Source organism: Thamnophis sirtalis, unplaced genomic scaffold (genome assembly GCF_051295495.1).
Source record: "Thamnophis sirtalis isolate CommonGarterSnake01/CBP01778 unplaced genomic scaffold, rThaSir2_p1.2 scaffold_8, whole genome shotgun sequence".
Classification (NCBI taxonomy): domain Eukaryota; kingdom Metazoa; phylum Chordata; class Lepidosauria; order Squamata; family Natricidae; genus Thamnophis; species Thamnophis sirtalis.
In genome coordinates this window covers 80972815-80992257 of record NW_028261388.1, presented here as the reverse complement: position 1 = coordinate 80992257, position 19443 = coordinate 80972815, and the positions used below count along the sequence as shown (strand labels likewise).

General features: G+C 41.2%; 1 protein-coding gene across 1 annotated transcript; it reads left to right on the top strand.

Moving 5' to 3' along the window:
- The first annotated feature begins 604 nt into the window (after window positions 1-604).
- On the top strand, window positions 605-18500 carry ZNF622 (zinc finger protein 622). The gene is made up of 7 exons (XM_087721983.1): window positions 605-879; window positions 3123-3737; window positions 5406-5657; window positions 8129-8291; window positions 11547-11659; window positions 16995-17138; window positions 18218-18500. Exons 1-7 carry the CDS (start codon window positions 846-848, stop codon window positions 18346-18348), a joined length of 1452 nt encoding a protein of 483 aa, XP_087578109.1. The 5' UTR covers window positions 605-845; the 3' UTR covers window positions 18349-18500.
- The last annotated feature ends 943 nt before the right edge of the window (window positions 18501-19443 follow it).

Sequence of the window (19443 nt, the reverse complement as noted above, 5' to 3'; positions counted from 1 at the left end):
CAACTCTCCAACGGGACAATTTAACCATGCAACTTAATTATTTAAAATAAATAAACAATATTTTTAATTTTTGTCGTTCTTATTGGCATCCTTTAAATCAGTGGTCTCCAACCTTGGCAACTTTTAAGACCTGTGGACTTCAACTCCCAGAGTTCCGCAACTTTTAAGACCTGTGGACTTCAACTCCCAGAGTTCCTCAGCCAGCAAAGCTAGCTGAGGAACTCTGGGAGTTGAAGTCCACAGGTCTTAAAAGTTGCCAAGGTTGGAGACCACTGCTTTAAATAAATAATTATATTCCACCATTTCTTTGATTATTAGTGTATCCCTTGTCCTACAGCGAATTGTCCCACGTTAGACTTGTCCCGCTGCGAGGTGACCGTGGCGAATCGTCACTCCCAAGATTCAAAGGCCCCTCTGAACCGTATAACTCTATGAGCCTTAACTACGCACGCGCAAACGGCTTCTCAAAGCCTCCGTTCGTCCCGGGGCCCAAAAAAAAACAAGCGACCGCCAACAAATGCAGCCGGCTGGTCCTCCACGCCTGCAGGGGGAGCAAATGCGGAAGCGAGTCCGGGAGAGTCCTGATTCGGCCCCTCTAACCCGGAAGCGAGAAGAGAGCCGTTACCCAAGGAAGAGCCGTTGCCGTTTAAATCCCGAACCCCACTAACGGTCGAAGCAGCGCGCGGGGCACGTGCCGTGAGCCGCGCGGGGCACGTCGAGCCCAAACCGAGCGGCCTCCTTGCAGTTGGGTCCCCGTTTCCTCTCAGGCCTTCTCCGGCTTTGGCTTTGAGGCTCTCTCATAGGCCACAAGGTGGCCAAGGGGCCTTCCCGGCGGAGCTTGGGTGATGAGCGACGCGTCGGCTTCCCTCGGAGCGCCAGGTAGGCCGAGGCGCGCGGTCGGCCTCACGCCACGGATGCTGCTGGAGCGTCCAGCGGGCCTTTCCTCCGCTCGGGCCCTCTTCGGTCCCCTCGATCGCGATCCCGCGGGCCCTTTAAAGCAGGCCTCTCCAACCTTGGCAACTTTAAGCCTGGAGGACTTCAACTCCCAGAATTCCTCAGCCAGGAATTCCCCAGCCAGGAATTCTGGGACTTGAAGTCCTCCAGGCCAAGGTTGGAGAGGCCTGCTTTAAAGCACGGCCAGGCCGTTGCAAGAGGCGCCTGACGTGGACAGGCTATATAGAGGCCCCTTTCTTTACAGGGCGGATTTAGAGGTTTTATTTATTTTAGTTTGCATGAGAAAACAAGTATAAGTATGAATATAACATATAAACATAAAAGGATAAGCAAGGCATACACATATATACGTAAGAAATGAATACAAAATCCAGTGACGTGCGGTGAGGTTTATGGCTGGTGAGGCACCGACACAGTGGTGGGTTTCAATTTTTTTTTTTTAGACTTGTGGACTTCAACTCCCAGAATTCCACAGCCAGGCATGCTCAATTCCGATTTAAAGCGACAGCCTTTGTTTTTCTCCTTTGCGAAATAAGTTTCCTTTTTTCTTTTTCTTATAGCAATAGCAATAGGAGTTAGACTTATATACCGCTTCATAGGGCTTTCAGCCCTCTCTAAGCGGTTTACAGAGTCAGCATATCGCCCCCACAGTCTGGGTCCTCATTTCACCCACCTCGGAAGGATGGAAGGCTGAGTCAACCTTGAGCCGGTGAGATTAGAACCGCTGAACTGCAGATAACAGTCAGCTGAAGTGGCCTGCAGTACTGCACCCTAACCACTGCGCCACCTCGGCTCTTCTCCCTCCCCCTCCTTCCTCCCTCTCTCCCTCCCTCCCCCCTCTCTCAAACCGACACCCGCACACAGAGAACTTCGATCCCTCTCTCATTCACTCCCTCTCAAACACAAACACAGAAGTTGGATTGGATATATTTTCCAATGGCTTGAAAGCAGCTCCTCTGCCATACCCCTTTGTATTTATTACTGGGGATACTAACCTTTGTACCTTTTACAGGTAGTCCTCCACTTATGACTACCCTGGAGCCCTGTATTTCTGTTGCTAAGGGAGACATTTGTTAAGTGAGTTTTGTCCTGTTTTACAACTTCCTTGCCACAGTTCCTATGTGAATCACTTTGGTTGTTATGTAAATCTGGATTCCCCATTTATTTGGCTTGCCAGAAGGCCCCCAAAGGGGATCACATGACCTCAGAACACTGCAACTATCATAAAAATGGGTCACTTGCCAAACATCTGGATTTTGATCATGTGACCCTGGGAATGCTTGCAACGGTTGATTGTAAACGTGAAAAAGAGGTCGCAAGTCACTTTTTCCAGTACCGTTGTAACTTTAAATGGTCACTAAGTGAACTGTTGCAAGTCGAGGGCTATCTGTAATCTTCTGAATGCCAAGAGGAGAAATGTAACCTTTTAACTATGAGGTATAATACAATTTGCCATCCAGCTGCAGTCTTGCCAAGAGTTGGCAGTAACTTTGATTTCTCTAGCCCAAAGACAGAGAGCAGAACAGGTTATTTCTATTGATAGTTTTTTTTAAAAAAAAATTGGCAGATATATGTATTTTATATTGCTTGTTTTCCCCAAATCTGTGACGTTCAAGAATTCTTGAACAAATTCTGTCATATTCTTAAATTTAAATTAACATCTATGACCTGGAACAATAAGAAAACTTCTTAGAAAAGAAGCCGAGGTGGCGCAGTGGTTAGGGTGCAGTACTGCAGGCCACTTCAGCTGACTGTTATCTGCAGTTCAGCGGTTCAAATCTCACCAGGCTCAAGGTTGACTCAGCCTTCCATCCTTCCGAGGTGGGTGAAATGAGGACCCAGACTGTGGGGGCGATATGCTGACTCTGTAAACCGCTTAGAGAGGGCTGAAAGCCCTATGAAGCGGTATATAAGTCTAACTGCTATTGCTATCTTGACATATAAAATATCTATCCCCTGACTTCTTAAAATAAGATAACTTTGATTTCCAGGAACATCATTCCTATTGTCAGGTATGCTGATTAAATTATGGCAGTTGTAGTTCAGCATTGCTGGAGGGAGCCAGGATGGAAATGTCTGAAATAGAATTTTATCTAAGCAAACTGATTAAGCCAAATTTCTTTCAGTTCAACCTCTCTTTTGAATTTACTTGTTTCCTTTCTTCCCAGCTCCAGCATCATACACCTGCATCACTTGCCGAGTAACTATCAAGGATGCAGATGTTCAGCGAGCCCACTATAAGACTGACTGGCACAGGTATAACTTAAAGAGGAAAGTCGCTGAGATGCCTCCTGTCACTGCTGAGAACTTTCAAGAGAGAGTACTAGCCCAAAGAGCAGGACTGGAAGAGCAGAACAAGGCCACTGCAACTTATTGTGTGGCTTGCAGCAAGAGATTTTCCAACTTCAACGCGTATGAGAACCACCTGAAATCCAGGAAACATTTGGAGCTTGAGAAGAAAGCGGTCCAAGCTGTCAGCAAGAAAGTGGAGCTCTTGAATGAGAAGAATTTAGAGAAGGGCCTTGCTCAAGAGAACGTGGACAAAGATGCTATGAATACTGCTATCCAGCAAGCCGTCAAAGCTCAGCCATCCTCGTCTCCAAAGAAGATTGCCCTCTCTGCAGATGCTGTTGGTTCGTCTCTCGTGGAAGAAAGCAGCAGTTCTCTTCAGAGAAAAGAGCACATGGAAAGGCCACCTCGATTACACTGGTTTGAGCAACAGGCTAAGAAGCTGACACAAGAGCAGGCTGATGATGAAGAAAAGGAGGAAGATATGGAGGAAGGTAACGACAAAAGCAGTCTAAACGAAAAGTTAGCAATAGCAGTATAGACTTATACACCGCTTCATAGGGCTTTCAGCCCTCTCTAAGCGGTTTATAGAGTCAGCATATCGCCCCCACAGTCTGGGTCCTCATTTCACCCACCTCGGAAGGATGGAAGGCTGAGTCAACCTTGAGCCGGTGAGATTAGAACCACTGAACTGCAGATAGCAGTCAGCTGAAGTGGCTGCAGTACTGCACCCTAACCACTGCGCCACCTCGGCTCTTTAAAGTTCAAAACTAAAATGTGGATCTTGAATCTGGGAGGAAGCCCCGTATAATGTTCAGTTTCAAACTTTGAAAGCAGGTTTACATCTTCTAGTTCTGTGATGGCCAACCTATGCCACACATGTCAGAGGTGGCACGCAGAGCCCTCTCTGTGGGCACACGCGCCGTCGCCAGCTGCACTTCTGGTTTCCGGGTCGTAGCGCTGGAAACCCGAAGACCAACTGACCAGTGCGCATGAACATGCCAGAAATTCGAACACCAGGTGGCCGGTGCGCGCATACGCACCGGCCACCTGGTCTCTGGGTTTGGGATCTCCAGTTTGGACACTGGGTGCCGAAAAGGTTTGCCCTCACTGTTCTAGTTACACTAGGCTGCAGTATCTAAGCAGATATTTGGGTTATGGAATAGAATATGCTATGGAATAATCCTTATTGAACAATAGGCCTTTATCTTGGATAAACAGACATCAGATTGTGCTGCATTGAAAGCATATTAATTAAAAGAATGATGTCATATAATTGTCCTGTATTTTTTTTATAAAAAAAACAACAAAATTAGAATATACAAAGTACCGTAAAAAATAAAACAAAGTGTTTAAAAAGCTTTTATTTTGCTTCTACCTTAAGAAATATTTCCTGTCATGTCCTCTAAATTGTATATAATTCTGAAGAAGTGCTTTGCTTCAGAATTAGATTTATTTTTACATTATGTTATGGTTGAATCAATATATGTAATTTTGGCTGAAATCTTTTTTTCATTGGGCCAAAATTGCTTCACGTCCTCTGCCAGCTGGTTGATATATAATTTATGAGTGACTTTTGACCCATTGTAAAATATTCACAAAGTAACTACTGCTGTACTGCTCTGAATCTCATATTTCTTGGAAATCAAATTTATAAATCAAATTTATCTGTATAGCGGAACCTTTTGGAGCTCACAGATGTGGCACCTGTCTTCCGGTCTTTAAAACAACTATGTTATTTTTCAGGAACATGTGATAGCTGCAGAGAGTAGCTACACGCTTCTGGTTAAATTATGGCTGCTTTAAAGAGTTGTCAACATGCCCTGTAAAAAATATTTCCCCTCAATTATTTTCAAGGCACTGTCCTACTAGAATGTATTTTTCCAAAGCACTCAAACTTATGTATTATCTTAGGAAAATGACGCTTCATAGAGAAGAGCTAGTATGGGACTGGGCAGCTTGAAGGTTAAAGTCAAACATTGGAATTGGTGTCAAAAATTTTCAAGTGATTTTGAAAAATTCATTTTCTTAACAAAATTAAAACAGTTAACAACATTATTCTTAATGGAAAGATCTTGTAGCATGCTGTTGCATTAAATTGTTGACATGCATCATCTTAATGCAATTAAACCCCCTTAAGGTTTTGTTCTGATTTCTTCTAGAAGGTTGGGAGGATATGGACTCAGGTGAAGAGTCTGAAGAAGAGGTAGAAGGGAATCCAGATGAAGTGGAAAGCAGTGTACCTGGGAATGATGGGGCTGAACCTGATGCAATTCCTATAACAGACTGCTTATTCTGTTCTCACCATTCAAGTTGTTTCATGAAGAATGTGGCCCACATGACAAAAGACCATAGTTTTTTTATTCCAGACATAGAATACCTTGTAGATTTCAGAGGGTTGATCAAGTATTTGGGTAAGTCTGTCAGAGCTTTCTCCCTTACAAATACATAAACATTGTCACTGATTTTTAAGGAAGATGTATATGTTATTTCTCTCAGTGTTTCACTCTCCTTCTATATAACTTATTAATTAATACGGCAGTTTCTTTTAAAAATCAAATTTTCTTAAAGTAGATGGCATTTTTAACATTAGCTATATTAGGGTTGGTGTGGATGACATCTTAAAAGTACATCAAATAGGATAGCAATAGCAGTAGACTTATATACCGCTTCATAGGGCTTTCAGCCCTCTCTAAGCGGTTTACAGAGAGTCAGCATATTGCCCCCAACAATCTGGGTCCTCATTTTACCCACCTCGGAAAGATGGAAGGTTGAGTCAACCCTGAGCCGGTGAGATTTGAACCGCTGAACTGCTGATCTAGCAGTAGCCTGCAGTGCTGCATTTAACCACTGCGCCACCTTGGCTCGCCACAGGATAAAATGTCATCCTGTTGGACAGAAGTTGACCTCTAGAAATAAAGACTATTCTATATAGATGCACACTATTGGCTTTTCTCCTAGAATTTAATGCTGTTTAATAAACTTGATCTTACATCAGAGTAAGGTTGAGCACACACAACATTGGAGAGTATACCTAGAAGTTTTGTAAATTGTATGTGCAGGTAGATCTTGGGTTACCACCAATAACTCAGCAATCATAAAAGTTATCGCAGAGCTGAACGAATGGTACCTCCAACCTGTTCTTGTAGTTCCGGCTGTTGCAAAACCCCTATGGTCACATAGTCACAATTTCCAATATTCCTGTTGGCTTCCTACAAACGGAGTCAGTGGGGAAGCTGGCAGGAAGTCAGAAGTTGTGATCACATGACATCCTCACTTGATTATGGCAACCAGGACTGCCAGAATGACCCAGTCTCATGACATTGACCGCATTACTTAGCAAAGACTATTATAACCCAAGGACTACCTGTATAATGTATAGATACTGGTTATGACTCAATTATATCTGTTTCTCTCACTGTTGAAATGGACCTGCATCAGAGGTTCTAGGAAGCTCTCATGTTCATCTGAAAAGCTTACCTTGAAAATAATGTTAATCATGGGAAATGGAAGTTACTTTTGCAATACATTCTATTTTTTTTAAATTATCTTTATTGGTTATACATTTTTTTAATAAGACATATAAATACAAATAAACATACAAACCCTCGCCTCCTCCCCCGCCCCCCTTCCGGTGACAATCATTCATAGCCCAACATTCTTTTTTCTTTCTCATTGTTTAGTCTCTAACCAGCATCTTCTCGTTACAAAATTCAGGAATCTATTACAATACCCACGTTCACTTTTAGTTCCCGTTGTTAACAGCTGCTATTTAACTTTCCCAGTTTTAAGTCCTTGCTGTTCTCCTTGTCGCCCACATATACCATAGGTTCCAGCTAAGATAATGTTCCGTTTCTCCTTTGTCCCTCAGCCAACCCGTCATTCTGTCCATTTCTGAACACTCACAAATCTTTTTAATTATGGCATCTTTGGATGGTATGGTAGTAGATTTCCAAAATTGCGCGTAGGTTATTCTTGCGGCCACAATTATATGTAGGCTCAAATGCCATATAGATTTGCTCATGTTTTCTGGTTTTATGCTTAGTAAAAAAGTCTCGGGTTTCCATTCCATGCTTGCCCCGGTAACCTCTTTTAGCCAGTTTTGAATCCTCCTCCAGTATTTCGTGGCCTCAATACAGGACCACCAAATATGGTAGAATGTGCCATCCCTTCTTCCCCATTTCCAACACAGTGGGGATAACCCAGGAAACATTTTGGCTAACCTCGTTGGGGGAAAGTGCCATCTATAAACCATCTTGTATATATTTTCTTTAAACGCTGTAGATACATTCTATTATGCCCACTCCTTTTCTGGACAAGGAACCTTGACTGAGACTTGGCCAAGTTTGGAACATAGGTCATTTCATCCTTATTTTACAGGTACTCCTTGATGCCCAACAATTCACTTGGTGACCGTTGGATGTTACAACGGCACTGAAAAATGTGACTGCAGTGATTCACTTAACCACTGTTGCAAGAAAAGTCTTAAAATCAGGCAAAACTCACTTAACAAATTTCTCACTTGGCAATATAAATTTTAGGCTTAATTGTGGTTATTTATTGAGGACTACCTGTACTTGTTTATAGTTGCCTTTGTTCTCACAGGCAACATTTTTTTAATGATAAATAGATTTCTAATAGTTAACAATGAGGCCATTGGTAGAACGGCTACTCTGACTACCAATCGACTGTTTTGTCAAAAAATGCTGGGGTAGTTCCTTGATGTGTAAAAGAAGGCGGGGTGCAGGGCCGGTGGGAAATCTGAATTGTGATTCTTGACAATAGTGGCGAGAACAGAAAGTCGTTTGATCCTAAATGCTAGGATGCAATTAATATTTTGAAGTCATGTAAGATCAATTCTTGTCTCTTTTCTTCCAATGCTTAGGAGAGAAGATTGGGGTTGGGAAGATCTGTCTATGGTGCAATGAGAAAGGGAAGTCCTTCTACACAACTAAAGCTGTACAGGCACATATGAATGACAAAAGCCATTGCAAGCTCTTCATTGAGGGAGACGCTGCTTTGGAATTTGCAGACTTCTATGATTTCAGGTAGCAGTTGCATTGTTGGTGAAAAACATGGAATGTTTGGCTTCGGTAAACAATCTGACAGCGATGGCACAAAGTCCTGGGTTTGGGGTGTGTATGAGATGAATCTGCTTTTGATGACCAAAATTTCATAAGTTCTGAGTTAGTGCTACTGTTCTGTAACAAACAGTCACTTGGGAATCACAAGGAACATATGATAACCTTTTTACCAATGGACCCGCAACAAAGCTGTTCAAGGTAATGTGTCCCTTTTTGCTTACAACTCTGCCTTGACTCTAGGAGAATTGAGCTTCAGTCCTATCGGTGTCTGTGATTGCTCTGCCTTCTATTTCCTAGAGTTGTCTAGATAAGTTCCACCACAAAACCGCGTTCAACAAAACCGCGTAGCTGACGTCATCAACAGCGCAACAACAGCGTGGAGACAGAAGCACGCTGTAAACGCTAAACCTACAATTAACCCCTAAACCTAACCCCCCTAAACCTAATCCTAAACCTAACCCTTAACCTAACCCTTAACCTAACCCTAACCCTAACCCTTAACCTAACCCTAAACCTAACCCTTACCTTAACTTGAATCGGCTTGCTTTCAAAGCACTATTTAAAGCGCCCTTCTTTCTCCGCGCTCGCTGTTGTCGCCCTGTTGATGACATCAGCGACGCGGTTTAATCGGGCGCGGCTTAGTCGAGCGCGGTTTTGTCGTGCCACGGTCTAGATATAATCACTGTAGATGCAACAAATTCAGTAGGACAGCATTTGTACTGGCCTTTTGAAACGCGTCTTCAATCTGTCTTGTCTTTTGAGAAGTCAGGTGGGATGTACATTTCTTCTTCCTTTACGTGAATTATAAATATATTGAACAATATGCTGATGACTTACTTGATAGGAAGGAAATACGTTATTAAAGGAACATCATGTCCCTGATTAAAATACATTCATTAAATCTGTATTCTACAAGGTCCTTCTTCTTTTGCCCCACAATATGGATGCAATATGATTTGAACAAGGCTAGAATAGCACGTTATCCAGTCTTGCTACAATTGTACTCTCTTAGATTAAATTGGAAGAGCCCACATTAATTCCCTAAATATAAAATGCCAAGTCACTGGGGTTATGTGCTAGGTTGCACATTATCTACATATAATCTTGCCAGTGTGATTTTATTTATTCCTCCCATCTCACTGCTAAGTGGCTCTGGGCAGTTTATCAACCTCATAAAAACAAAGACAGAAAACATTAACACATTAAATTTTAAAATGGACAGAAGTTAAATAAGTTAAAAACCAGAATGCTACAGAGTGGAGGTGGGATCTTCCTAGTCCACTAACTACCTCCAACATGGAAGGCCCCGGGACAATCAGCAGAGCATGTTTTGAAGCTCTTAAAGAAGACCAGGAGGATGAGGGCAGATCTCTCTTTAAGGGGCATGTTGTTCCAAAAGGCAGGAGCCATAGCAGAAAAAAGCCTTCTATTGCCTTTTATTGCATCTGTACACTTACTTTCTTTTAGAGTTACTAGCTATTGCTGTTTCAGGAATTATTTTTTTCTAGGACTATTACATTACATTTGAATCATCTGATTGCAAAAAAATCACTAGCAATCTATTTCTAAAAAAAACCACTAGCAATTACGGAATACTCTGTTGATTAGTTGGAAGCAGTGGCTCACAGATCAATATTAAATGGAAATAATTCCTGATCTGAGCCATATAAAGAAGTTTTTTGTTTGGTCTGTTCTAAATTTCCTTCTGATCAATTTTATTGAATAACCATTTCTCCAGTGGCTTAAGGGAACCCCAGGTCCTTCTCCTTACAACAACGGAAAAATAAATCTTATCTTGAGCCAGTTTTGCATGCCATATATCAGCGATGGCAAACCTTTTTTGGCTCGCGTGTCAAAAGCGGGGGGAGCGCAGGGGGGTCATGTGTGGGCGTGCCACACCCATAATGCAATGCACAGCCCCCAGTGCGCATGACAGGTGTGACCCCCCCCCCTTTTTTTGCATGCTTTTTTTGCAAGCACCAGAGGTTTTATAGGAGCCTGGCGAAAACAGCCTCCCCCCCCTTTCCGGAGGCCCTCCAGAGCGCAAAAAGCAGGCAAACCAGAAGTTCAGTCCGGTTTGCTCATAGGGCTGGTTTAAGCCCTCCGGAGTTTTCATGGGCCTTCCGGAGGCTTCCCAGAAGGCTCCAGAAGACGAAAAACGACCCGACGAGCAAACCAGAGTAGAGTCATTTTTTGTCATCTGGAGCCTTCCGGGAAGCCTCCAGAAGGCCCCTGAAGACTCCGGAGGGCTTAAACCGGCCCTACGAGCAAACCGGAAGTCCATTCCTGAACTTCCTGTTTGCCCGTACGGCCAGTTTTTTGTGCTCCGGAGGCTTCAGGGAAACCCCTGAAGCCACCGGAGGGCCTCCTGAGGGGTGGGGGAGGTTTTCGCCCTCCCCAGGCTCCTATAAAACCTCTGGAGCCTGGGGAGGGCGAAAAATGGCCTCAAAAAAAGGCTAAAGTCAGGGCAACGCCTCGCTGACAACGCCTGCCATAAGTTCACCATCCTGGCCATATATAATTGTATAAACCTTGATCATGTTGCCCTTTATATGCATTTTTCTAGGCTAAAAATCTTAACTCTTCTAGCCTTTTCTTTGTTGGGAGGGTGTCTAACTGATAAGTTGTTTTGATTGAATTGTTTTGTACTTTTCCAGCTGTATTTTTTACTTTTATAAATACCTTGACCAGATCAATATATATTATTCAGCTCCGGCCATACCATATAAATGACAACATTGGCTCCTTGCTTTTAAGCCCCCTTTCTAATAATTCCTGGATATGTTCACCGCCTTAAATTATAAAAATAATAAAGGTGGGATAAAAATAAATAGATCTTAGTCTCACCATGATAAAATACATGGTGCAAGGACAAGAGATAGTAAGGCTCTAATTTTAATGGTCAAGATTCATATAACTATCAGCTATAGTGCAGCTTTATGGGCAATAGGCTGGAAACAACTCCGTGAGAAGAGGAAGGAAAATTGGTCCTTAATTGAATGCATGATTCCCCAGGGAGGTAGGATTAGGGCACATATACATTTTTTTTTCATCCTAAGTAAACTGTTTTTCTCCTTGGCCTCAAAGCTCCCACGGTTATATTTCTCAGCAGCACAAGATTTTCACTTTCAGACTCAGCTATTTTAACAGCTATTTTTTTTCCCCCAGCCAATCTCTTATCATTTTTCAAGGCAAAATGTTGACCCTTTCCTTTTATAGGAGCAGTTATCCTGATTACCAAGAAGGGGAGGATGTAGAGATGCCCGAACAAATGCCATCAGAAAAGAAATTGGACTACGATGATGAAACTATGGAGCTGGTTTTACCTTCAGGTACGCGACACCATGGAAATTAGCCACGATTGTCTTGCTATGCTAGCTTTCTGTTATTGCAATTTAGAAGGATGCAGCTGCTATTCTGGGACAAGGTGGTGCAGGAATGCATATATATGGATTCTAGATTTCTTGGTTGGTGATCTGCCTTTCTATGAAAAACTGAACACTTTTGTATCTATTCCATCCATTGGGGAACACAAGAAATTGATGTAAGGATGGGTTTGGTTTAGAACAAGGTTATGGGCTTAGGAATGCTAGACGTTCAAATGCACATATCTTAAGGCTGGTAAGATTGAGAATGAGGGAATGGAGAAATGAGTCCAGAATAATATTACTCTTACAAAAGAGTTGCTGGCCAGTCCCCTTTTCCAAGGGGCTCTCTCAAACAGATCTCAATTTTCTCTAGGCTTCTAACTGAAAGACCAAAGGATAATTTTTCTGCCAGTATCCAACCCATAACTGGCGTTTTTATTTTTACACTAATTATCTCACAAAAATAGATATTGATAAAGATGTTTGCATTGTCTTTATTACAAAAAAGTGTCTCTTGTAAAAAAAAGATCAACTGAGTGAATATCAGGAATTCCTAAGCGCCGGGAATTGTAATCCATAAATATCACAGACAATTAAAAAAAGGCCTTGTTGATTTCAGTGGACTTTAAAATGCTGGTTTTTTTTTTTCAAATGTGATCCAGCATGTAGACTGATAATGCAACAACTAATCATATCTGGATCTGGTCAGTGCTTTAGTGGGAGACTGTCTAGGGCAGTGTTTCTCAACCTTGGTAACTTGAAGATGTCCGGACTTCAACTCCCAGAATTCCCCAGCCAGCATTCGCTGGCTGGGGAATTCTGGGAGTTGAAGTCCAGACATCTTCAAGTTACCAAGGTTGAGAAACACTGGTCTAGGGAAGTCTGTCTGCATTGCCTTAGGTTAAATATTGAAAGAAAATTGGATTCTACTTTTCATGCAGTGGTCATTACATCACTTCTCTCTTAGATACAGGAATCTGATTTGAATATTTGTAATGCACTTCACGTGGGACTGCCCTGGAAACTACCCAAAAGCTCTTACTAGTTCGGAATAGGGTGGCACGAATAAATAAAAGACATACCTTGGTACATCCGTGAACACCAGAGCTCTGAGCTGGGTGAACTCCCTATAGTTTTCTGGATTTAATTTGGTGTGCTGATTATCACCTATAAAGTCTCTTTAAGGCACTGAATGATTAATATAGCTGCCCAGAGTTTGATATACTAGCACTTATTAAAAAAAAAAGTTTTAAATAAAAGAGAGTTAAATTGCCTTCAGTTGTCTCTGTCCCATAAGATCCTGCAGGATGAGGGTGCTACAGGCTCCTTGTTTTAAAAACCAAACCTCCTATGGGGGGGAGTGGACAGAGATGTACCTTTGCTTTTACCTGCCCTATGGAACATTGGATGGCTCAGACCTTGCTGGTCTTCCATAAGCCCTGGTTTTTTGCTCAGGCATTGGATGAACCCATTTAGAATTAAAAAGTTTTTTGCATGGACTGTACAGTTTTGGGCCCGTTTGTTTCCTTTTAATTCATTCTGTTCTTTAGTTTTAGTTTTATTGATCTTGTATGCCGCCCACTCCCGAAGGACTCCGGGCGGCTTACAATAAAACAAGGGAAGCGGGGTAATACACAAAACAACATATTAAAAAACACAACAGTCACAATTTCCGAGGGGCTGGGTATTTCGAAAGCCCCCCGGCCTGCTGGAGCAGCCAGGACCTAACGGCTTTGCGGAAGGCCGGGAAGGTAGTAAGGGTCCGGATCTCCATGGAGGGATCGTTCCAGAGGGCTGGAGCTGCAACAGAGAAGGCTCTCCCCCAGGGAGTCGCCAGCCGACATTGGCTGGCAGATGGAATCCGGAGAAGACCTATCCTGTGTGATCTAATCGGTCTATGGGAGGTGATCGTCAGGAGGCGGTCTCTCAGGTACCCAGGTCCGATGCCATGAAGGGCTTTATAGGTAGCGACCAGCACCTTGAAGCGGATCCGGAGACTAATGGGTAGCCAGTGCAGCTCGCGGAGGATAGGTGTGACGTGGGTGTACCTGGTACTTTATATCCACATTTGCTATGGTTTTTGTCTAACTCTTTTGCTTTCAGTCTTCTGTACGATTATAAATTATTCAGGATTGTTTTAGGAGTTGGGCAGCCTTATAAAGCAAATTAATATAGAAACAAATATTTTGCAAGTACCAAATGTTCGCCAAAGACTGGGTGTTATGAAAAAATAACTCTAACCGCATCTATATGATTTCCTTAACATAATTTATAAGTACGCCATTGTGCCAGCTCCTGTTGTCACCCAGATTATTCAAAAACAGCCTTCATTGGACTGTTTAAATGAGATTTTTATGTTTATCTGCCTGTGGCACTTTGCCCTTGCTAGCAAAAAAAAAAAAAGAATCTGTTTATTTGAAATTCCTTTCGCTGATTAGTTTTTCAAATCATGCAATATGCAACCCTTTTGAATAACACATGGGCAGCTTTTTTTTTTAATCGCAGGGGTCAGGGAAGGATACCAGATGTGATTTGCATCTGGATACTTTTAACTAGAAATGATGGTAAGTGTGTTGTGCAAACTCTTCCAATTGAACATATTGAGAGTGATATCATTGTTTTGCAGAATTTGGCTTGATAATTTCCATACAGACCCCTAAGAGCTTTCTTGTGCTGAATTCTTTCTTTGGCTTCCGATGTGCTGTCTGAAGAATAAATAATTGTTCCCCTCCTACATTATAAATTCAGCAGCAGTGATTTGATGTACAGGGCCCACTTCTGCTAGGACATGAAGCAGGTCTGCCCCTGTAAGCAAATTGGAATTACATAGATGCCATATTATTGGGTTAATGGATGGGAAAACATTATACTTAAAATAGCAGAAACTGAAGTGACATATAACATTTTTAAAAATTTGGTCTTCAAAACTTCGTGATCTGGATCAAATAACACAATATTGGATGTTGGCTTTATTACTTTTATTCACGACTACCTTAAAACATTTTGGGGATAAGAAGCTATAGGATTACCATTTGGTACAGTTGATCTCAAATATCTTGATAAAGCAAAGATACACATGAAATAAAATAAATGGTTATGTTCCCTGTAAAAAAAAGAGATTTCGAGCATATGGTATATTATTTATTGGAATACATTTTATTGCCGGGATTTATCTTTCTTTTAAAACATTACTCATATCCTCTGGAATAAATAATACATAGTTGGAACTTTATTCTTGAAAATATATTTTATTCAGCCTGCTGTGTTAATCTTATTATACTGGATAAAGCCCCATTGTTCATAATTACTAGTTTATATGCTCTAAAATATTTTAAGTGCTTATTATTGTATTGCATTTTATGTTTAGAAGTTATGACGTTGGCAAGTGTTACATAAAAAATTAAATACATAAATAATGTAGGGTAAGAAATAATCGTAGCATTAGGATTAAGACATTGATATAGAACATACTGCTATAGGCCTTTTGACTCATATTGCTAGAGATGTTTTATTATTTAAAAAAACAGTTTTCAATCATTAGCATATTCACATGGCAGGAATACTATACTGCCAGGTCTCTGCATGGCCATATTTACCAACAGTGACTCATTCGTTCATCTGATCTTAAATTACATTTGATGCATAACAACTTTATCTGAAATAAAATGGAGGGAAACATATTTTCTAATAATGCAAAGACTTTTTCTTGCTTTTGGCGTGTAGTAGTCTTAGATTAATTGTAATTCATATCAGTTTCCCCAAAATGATTTTGAGAGAGATTTGGAGGGGGTGGGGCCGTGGTAATAAGGAAAGAGAAAGGTTTTAATCAAGGAATATTTTTGTTCGTTCCATTTAAGGATGATTCTCCATCTTTGGTGGTAAAATCTGGAAAATTAATATTTATACTGTTAAATTTTTTACTTTCTAAAATAATCCCTAATCAGGAATGTGCATATGGATGTTGAACAGGGCACATTGAGAGGAGAAAGGTGGTAAGAGTCCATTAATCCATTTGAAAATTATTCTGATAGTCAGTATAGGGAAGTTGTTAATATTTGACCTCACTCTGAGGATATCTTAGATTTCTTGCCCTGGTTTTTCAATTAATTTCTCTTGATAAATGATATGTCTGAATCCCAAAAATTAATAATTGATTACCCTCCATTCATTTATGAATGGAGTGATTATGAAAAATGTTTGATGAACTTTTGGAAAGAAAACATAGAGTAATGCAATAGCTTCAAAGTTAGGGTTTTAAAATGTCAGTCAAACTCCAACTTAACTGGGTGATGGCCCTCAAGCATGCATATGTGTGTATCTTTTCTGGAATGCCAGTGGGTTTGTTTTTTTACAGTTCATATATTATGGTTTGTCGCCTGCATGCTAGATAGTAGATTAAGCCCCCCCCCCCAAAAAAAATGGGTTTTGCACAAACTTGGTGCACCCCTGAGGCATGTCAGAAAGTTTCGTACATATGCTGGTTCTTCAAGGCAAGAGAGAATCTTAGCATCAAATTGAATCTTGACTATGTTGAAGCTTTGGTGTGATTCAGCTCTTGGAACTGTTTTGGAAAAATAATACATTGTGTTTACATTTTTAAAAGAGCTATGTTTAGTTTTTGTTTCTCTGTAAAATGGCAAAGAGCACATAAAAATGGATGAGTGATTGACAGATCTACTTTCTTATCACAGGACAATATATTAGAATATTTTCATTAGACTGCTGTATGAAGAATATTGAATCTTTCATTTCCTTGTAGCCAATCTTATTTTTTTTTAAACAAAAATGTGTCACAAGTCCATAACTTAATTAAAACAAAGAATATGAAGTAGCCTACTTTTCAAAGACCCAAAGTTATTTCTCTATAATTTATCTCCTCAGAAGGATCTGTTGTGCCTGCATATTTCAGCCCAGGTTTTTAACAAAACAAAGTTAATATCAGTAAAACCTGGGAGCTGTGTTTCCAAACCTCACTATAGTTAGTTAGTTTTTACTATTGCAATTACAATCTTTCATAAAAATTAATTGTAAGACAAATCTCATTATAGGCTCAAAGATCCCAAAGGAATCGATCAGCTTTCAGAATTGGAATCGAAATGAAATTTAGCAGTTCTCATCAAATTTCCTTTTTGTGCGGGTATAGCATTCCACAGTGAATTTCCAATTACTTCTACATTTACAAGCTTTTGGGAAAGAGAATATTCCTCAGCTAGAGACACTATACTCCTATTATAACAAAAAAGGTATTTCATATATTTTATTATTTTAATATGAATATTAGTGTTCTTTTTTTATAAAGGTGCCAGGATTGGTCACCGTTCCTTGATGAGATATTACAAGCAGCGATTTGGTGCTTCGCGAGCGGTCGTGGTTTCCAGAAACAAACAGACAGTGGGCAGAGTGTTGCAGCAGTATAAAGCCCTTGGTTGGACAAGCAACTCAGGTGAGCAGATAAAAGTGTGACCCAACAAATGCGCGCCCGACAACAGCACGCCGACAAAACCGTGGCGATAAAACTGTGACGTTGACGGTGCGCCAACAAAACGCCGACAGAAGCACGATTACGGTTAAGGTAAAGATTAGGGTTAGGTTCAAGGTTAGGTTTAGGGTTACCTTTAGGGTTAGATTTAGAGCGCGCTTCTGTCGGCGCGCTGTTGTCGACGCGCTTCTGTGCTCATTCGTTGGCGCGCTTTCGAACTTGCGGTTTTCTCCCTGCAGTTTCGTCGGCGCGCTTTTGTCGAGCGCGCATTTGTCAGTGAACCGATAAAAGCAGTATGTTTACCTCACTGTCTTTCTAGCTTGATTTTTCATTATTCTTAACAGCAAGTAAAAATACGTAAATAATAAAAAGCGTATCCCGGAGAAGTAATTTGTGGAACCATAAGGTTCCTGTAAGTAACTAAATCTAAACCCTGATGTTGACAGAACGCTTCTCTCACACTTCAAACTGGATGTCATGTTTTCAAGAACAGATATGCCAGTTCTTCTGTCCCCCTTCTTCCCTATTTGTATATACAGAGTGAAAATTCAGCATCATGAAAGCAAAACTATATCCTAAGAGGGCTTTCCCTTATTTATCTTTGCACCTTTCCCTTTACTTACTCTGGGTGCTGGTAGAATCCTCTCCCCCTCATGGTTATTCTGCCAAAAAGGTTACAGAATTCTACTGATAGCTCAGTTCTCAGAAATACAGTACAATCAATATTGCTGGAAACAGAATATTGAACTAGATAGTCACTGATTTCTATGTTGATTAGTTTGCAGGGCCAGAACAACCAATTTCGTTGTTTTTAAGAACAATGACAATAAAAATTATGCTTAATAGGCAAACTCCAAATAGGATCATTTCAAAATGTTTGTGAACATTTAAAGTGTAAAAGTAGTTGCGTTTCAAAAGTGACAGACTTTATGGAGAACACAGTATACCTTTGCAGAGTTCGTAGCAGGTTTCAGCAGCTTTGTTCATCTTGGAAATAATGATGCTTTTTGGTGAAATTCAGATGTTGGCTCTTTCTCCCTTAGGAGGAGCAGCTCTGGCTCGTGAGCGTGACATGCAGTACCTTCAAAGGATGAAAGCAAAGTGGATGCTGAAAACGAGCATGCAAAATAACATCACAAAGCAGATGCATTTCCGGTCACAAGTCCAGTTCTAAGAGCATAATAGAAAGTATTCAGTATTGGAGTATTGATGCAGCAAACGTATGGCTGATGCCTTACCAGGGCTTGCATCTAGGCTGCTATTTCAAATATTTCAGTTGGATGTGGTCAATCGGACCTGCTCAATAAAGCATGTGCATAAAATGTATTGTAATTTGGTGATAGTATTGCATCCCAATCGTGTATTATGTAGCTGGGTTTAAGGTGTACCTCTTCTCTGGAGCTTTCAGATAATATGCATCATTCTGGCATGACACCTGTAACCATTTCACACATTCTGGTTTAGTGAGCAATTTCACATATTGGTTGGTGTTCTGACCCCCTACCTTGTCCATTCAGAAACGAAAGCAAACAGAACGTTCAAAGGAATGTTTTTATCAGTCCCGGCTCTTGCTGGCTGCGAGCCCCAAAATAAACACAGATAAATGCTCTGGCAAAAGTCCTAAATCATAAACTGCTACAAAACAGGATTATATAAATCAAGTCACTTATCCAAGTGCTTTTCTCGATGGAAAACAGGATTATATAAATCAAGTCACTTATCCAAGTGCTTTTCTCGATGGTTGCACACGAACGGAGAACGTTGACTAGAATAGAAACGGAACGTTGACTTCTGCAACCAGGGCGTGGCACCATCAGTCTTTTATCCGCAGAAGATCCTAACGAGCAACAGCTGCTCGTTACCATCTCCTGTGAGTCCTCAATTGTTCCTTACGTCAGTCAGCCCTTCTGCGTGCATCCCGAAACAACTCACAGGAGGTTTCTGTGTCAGCCTCTCTCACTGATCCAAGGCTCAGTCACTCCCTGGGGCCCAACTAGTCTCTCTGAGCCCTGCTCGGAGTCAGAATCCTGTCCAGGGGCCTCCACCTCCTCCAGGCCTGACTCATAGGGCCCCTCGCTGTCAGAGGCTGATAGCATCTCCAAAGGCTCCTGCCGAGCCACAACAGGTTGGTAAACCAATTGGTTGGTAAACCTATTGCATTAAAACCTCATCTAATGGGAAATTCACTAAGAATAAGTTTGAATTGGTGACTGCTTGCCTTGAACTATTAAACACAGCGTTCAAGCAGTTCTCTGCTATTCTCAAGGGT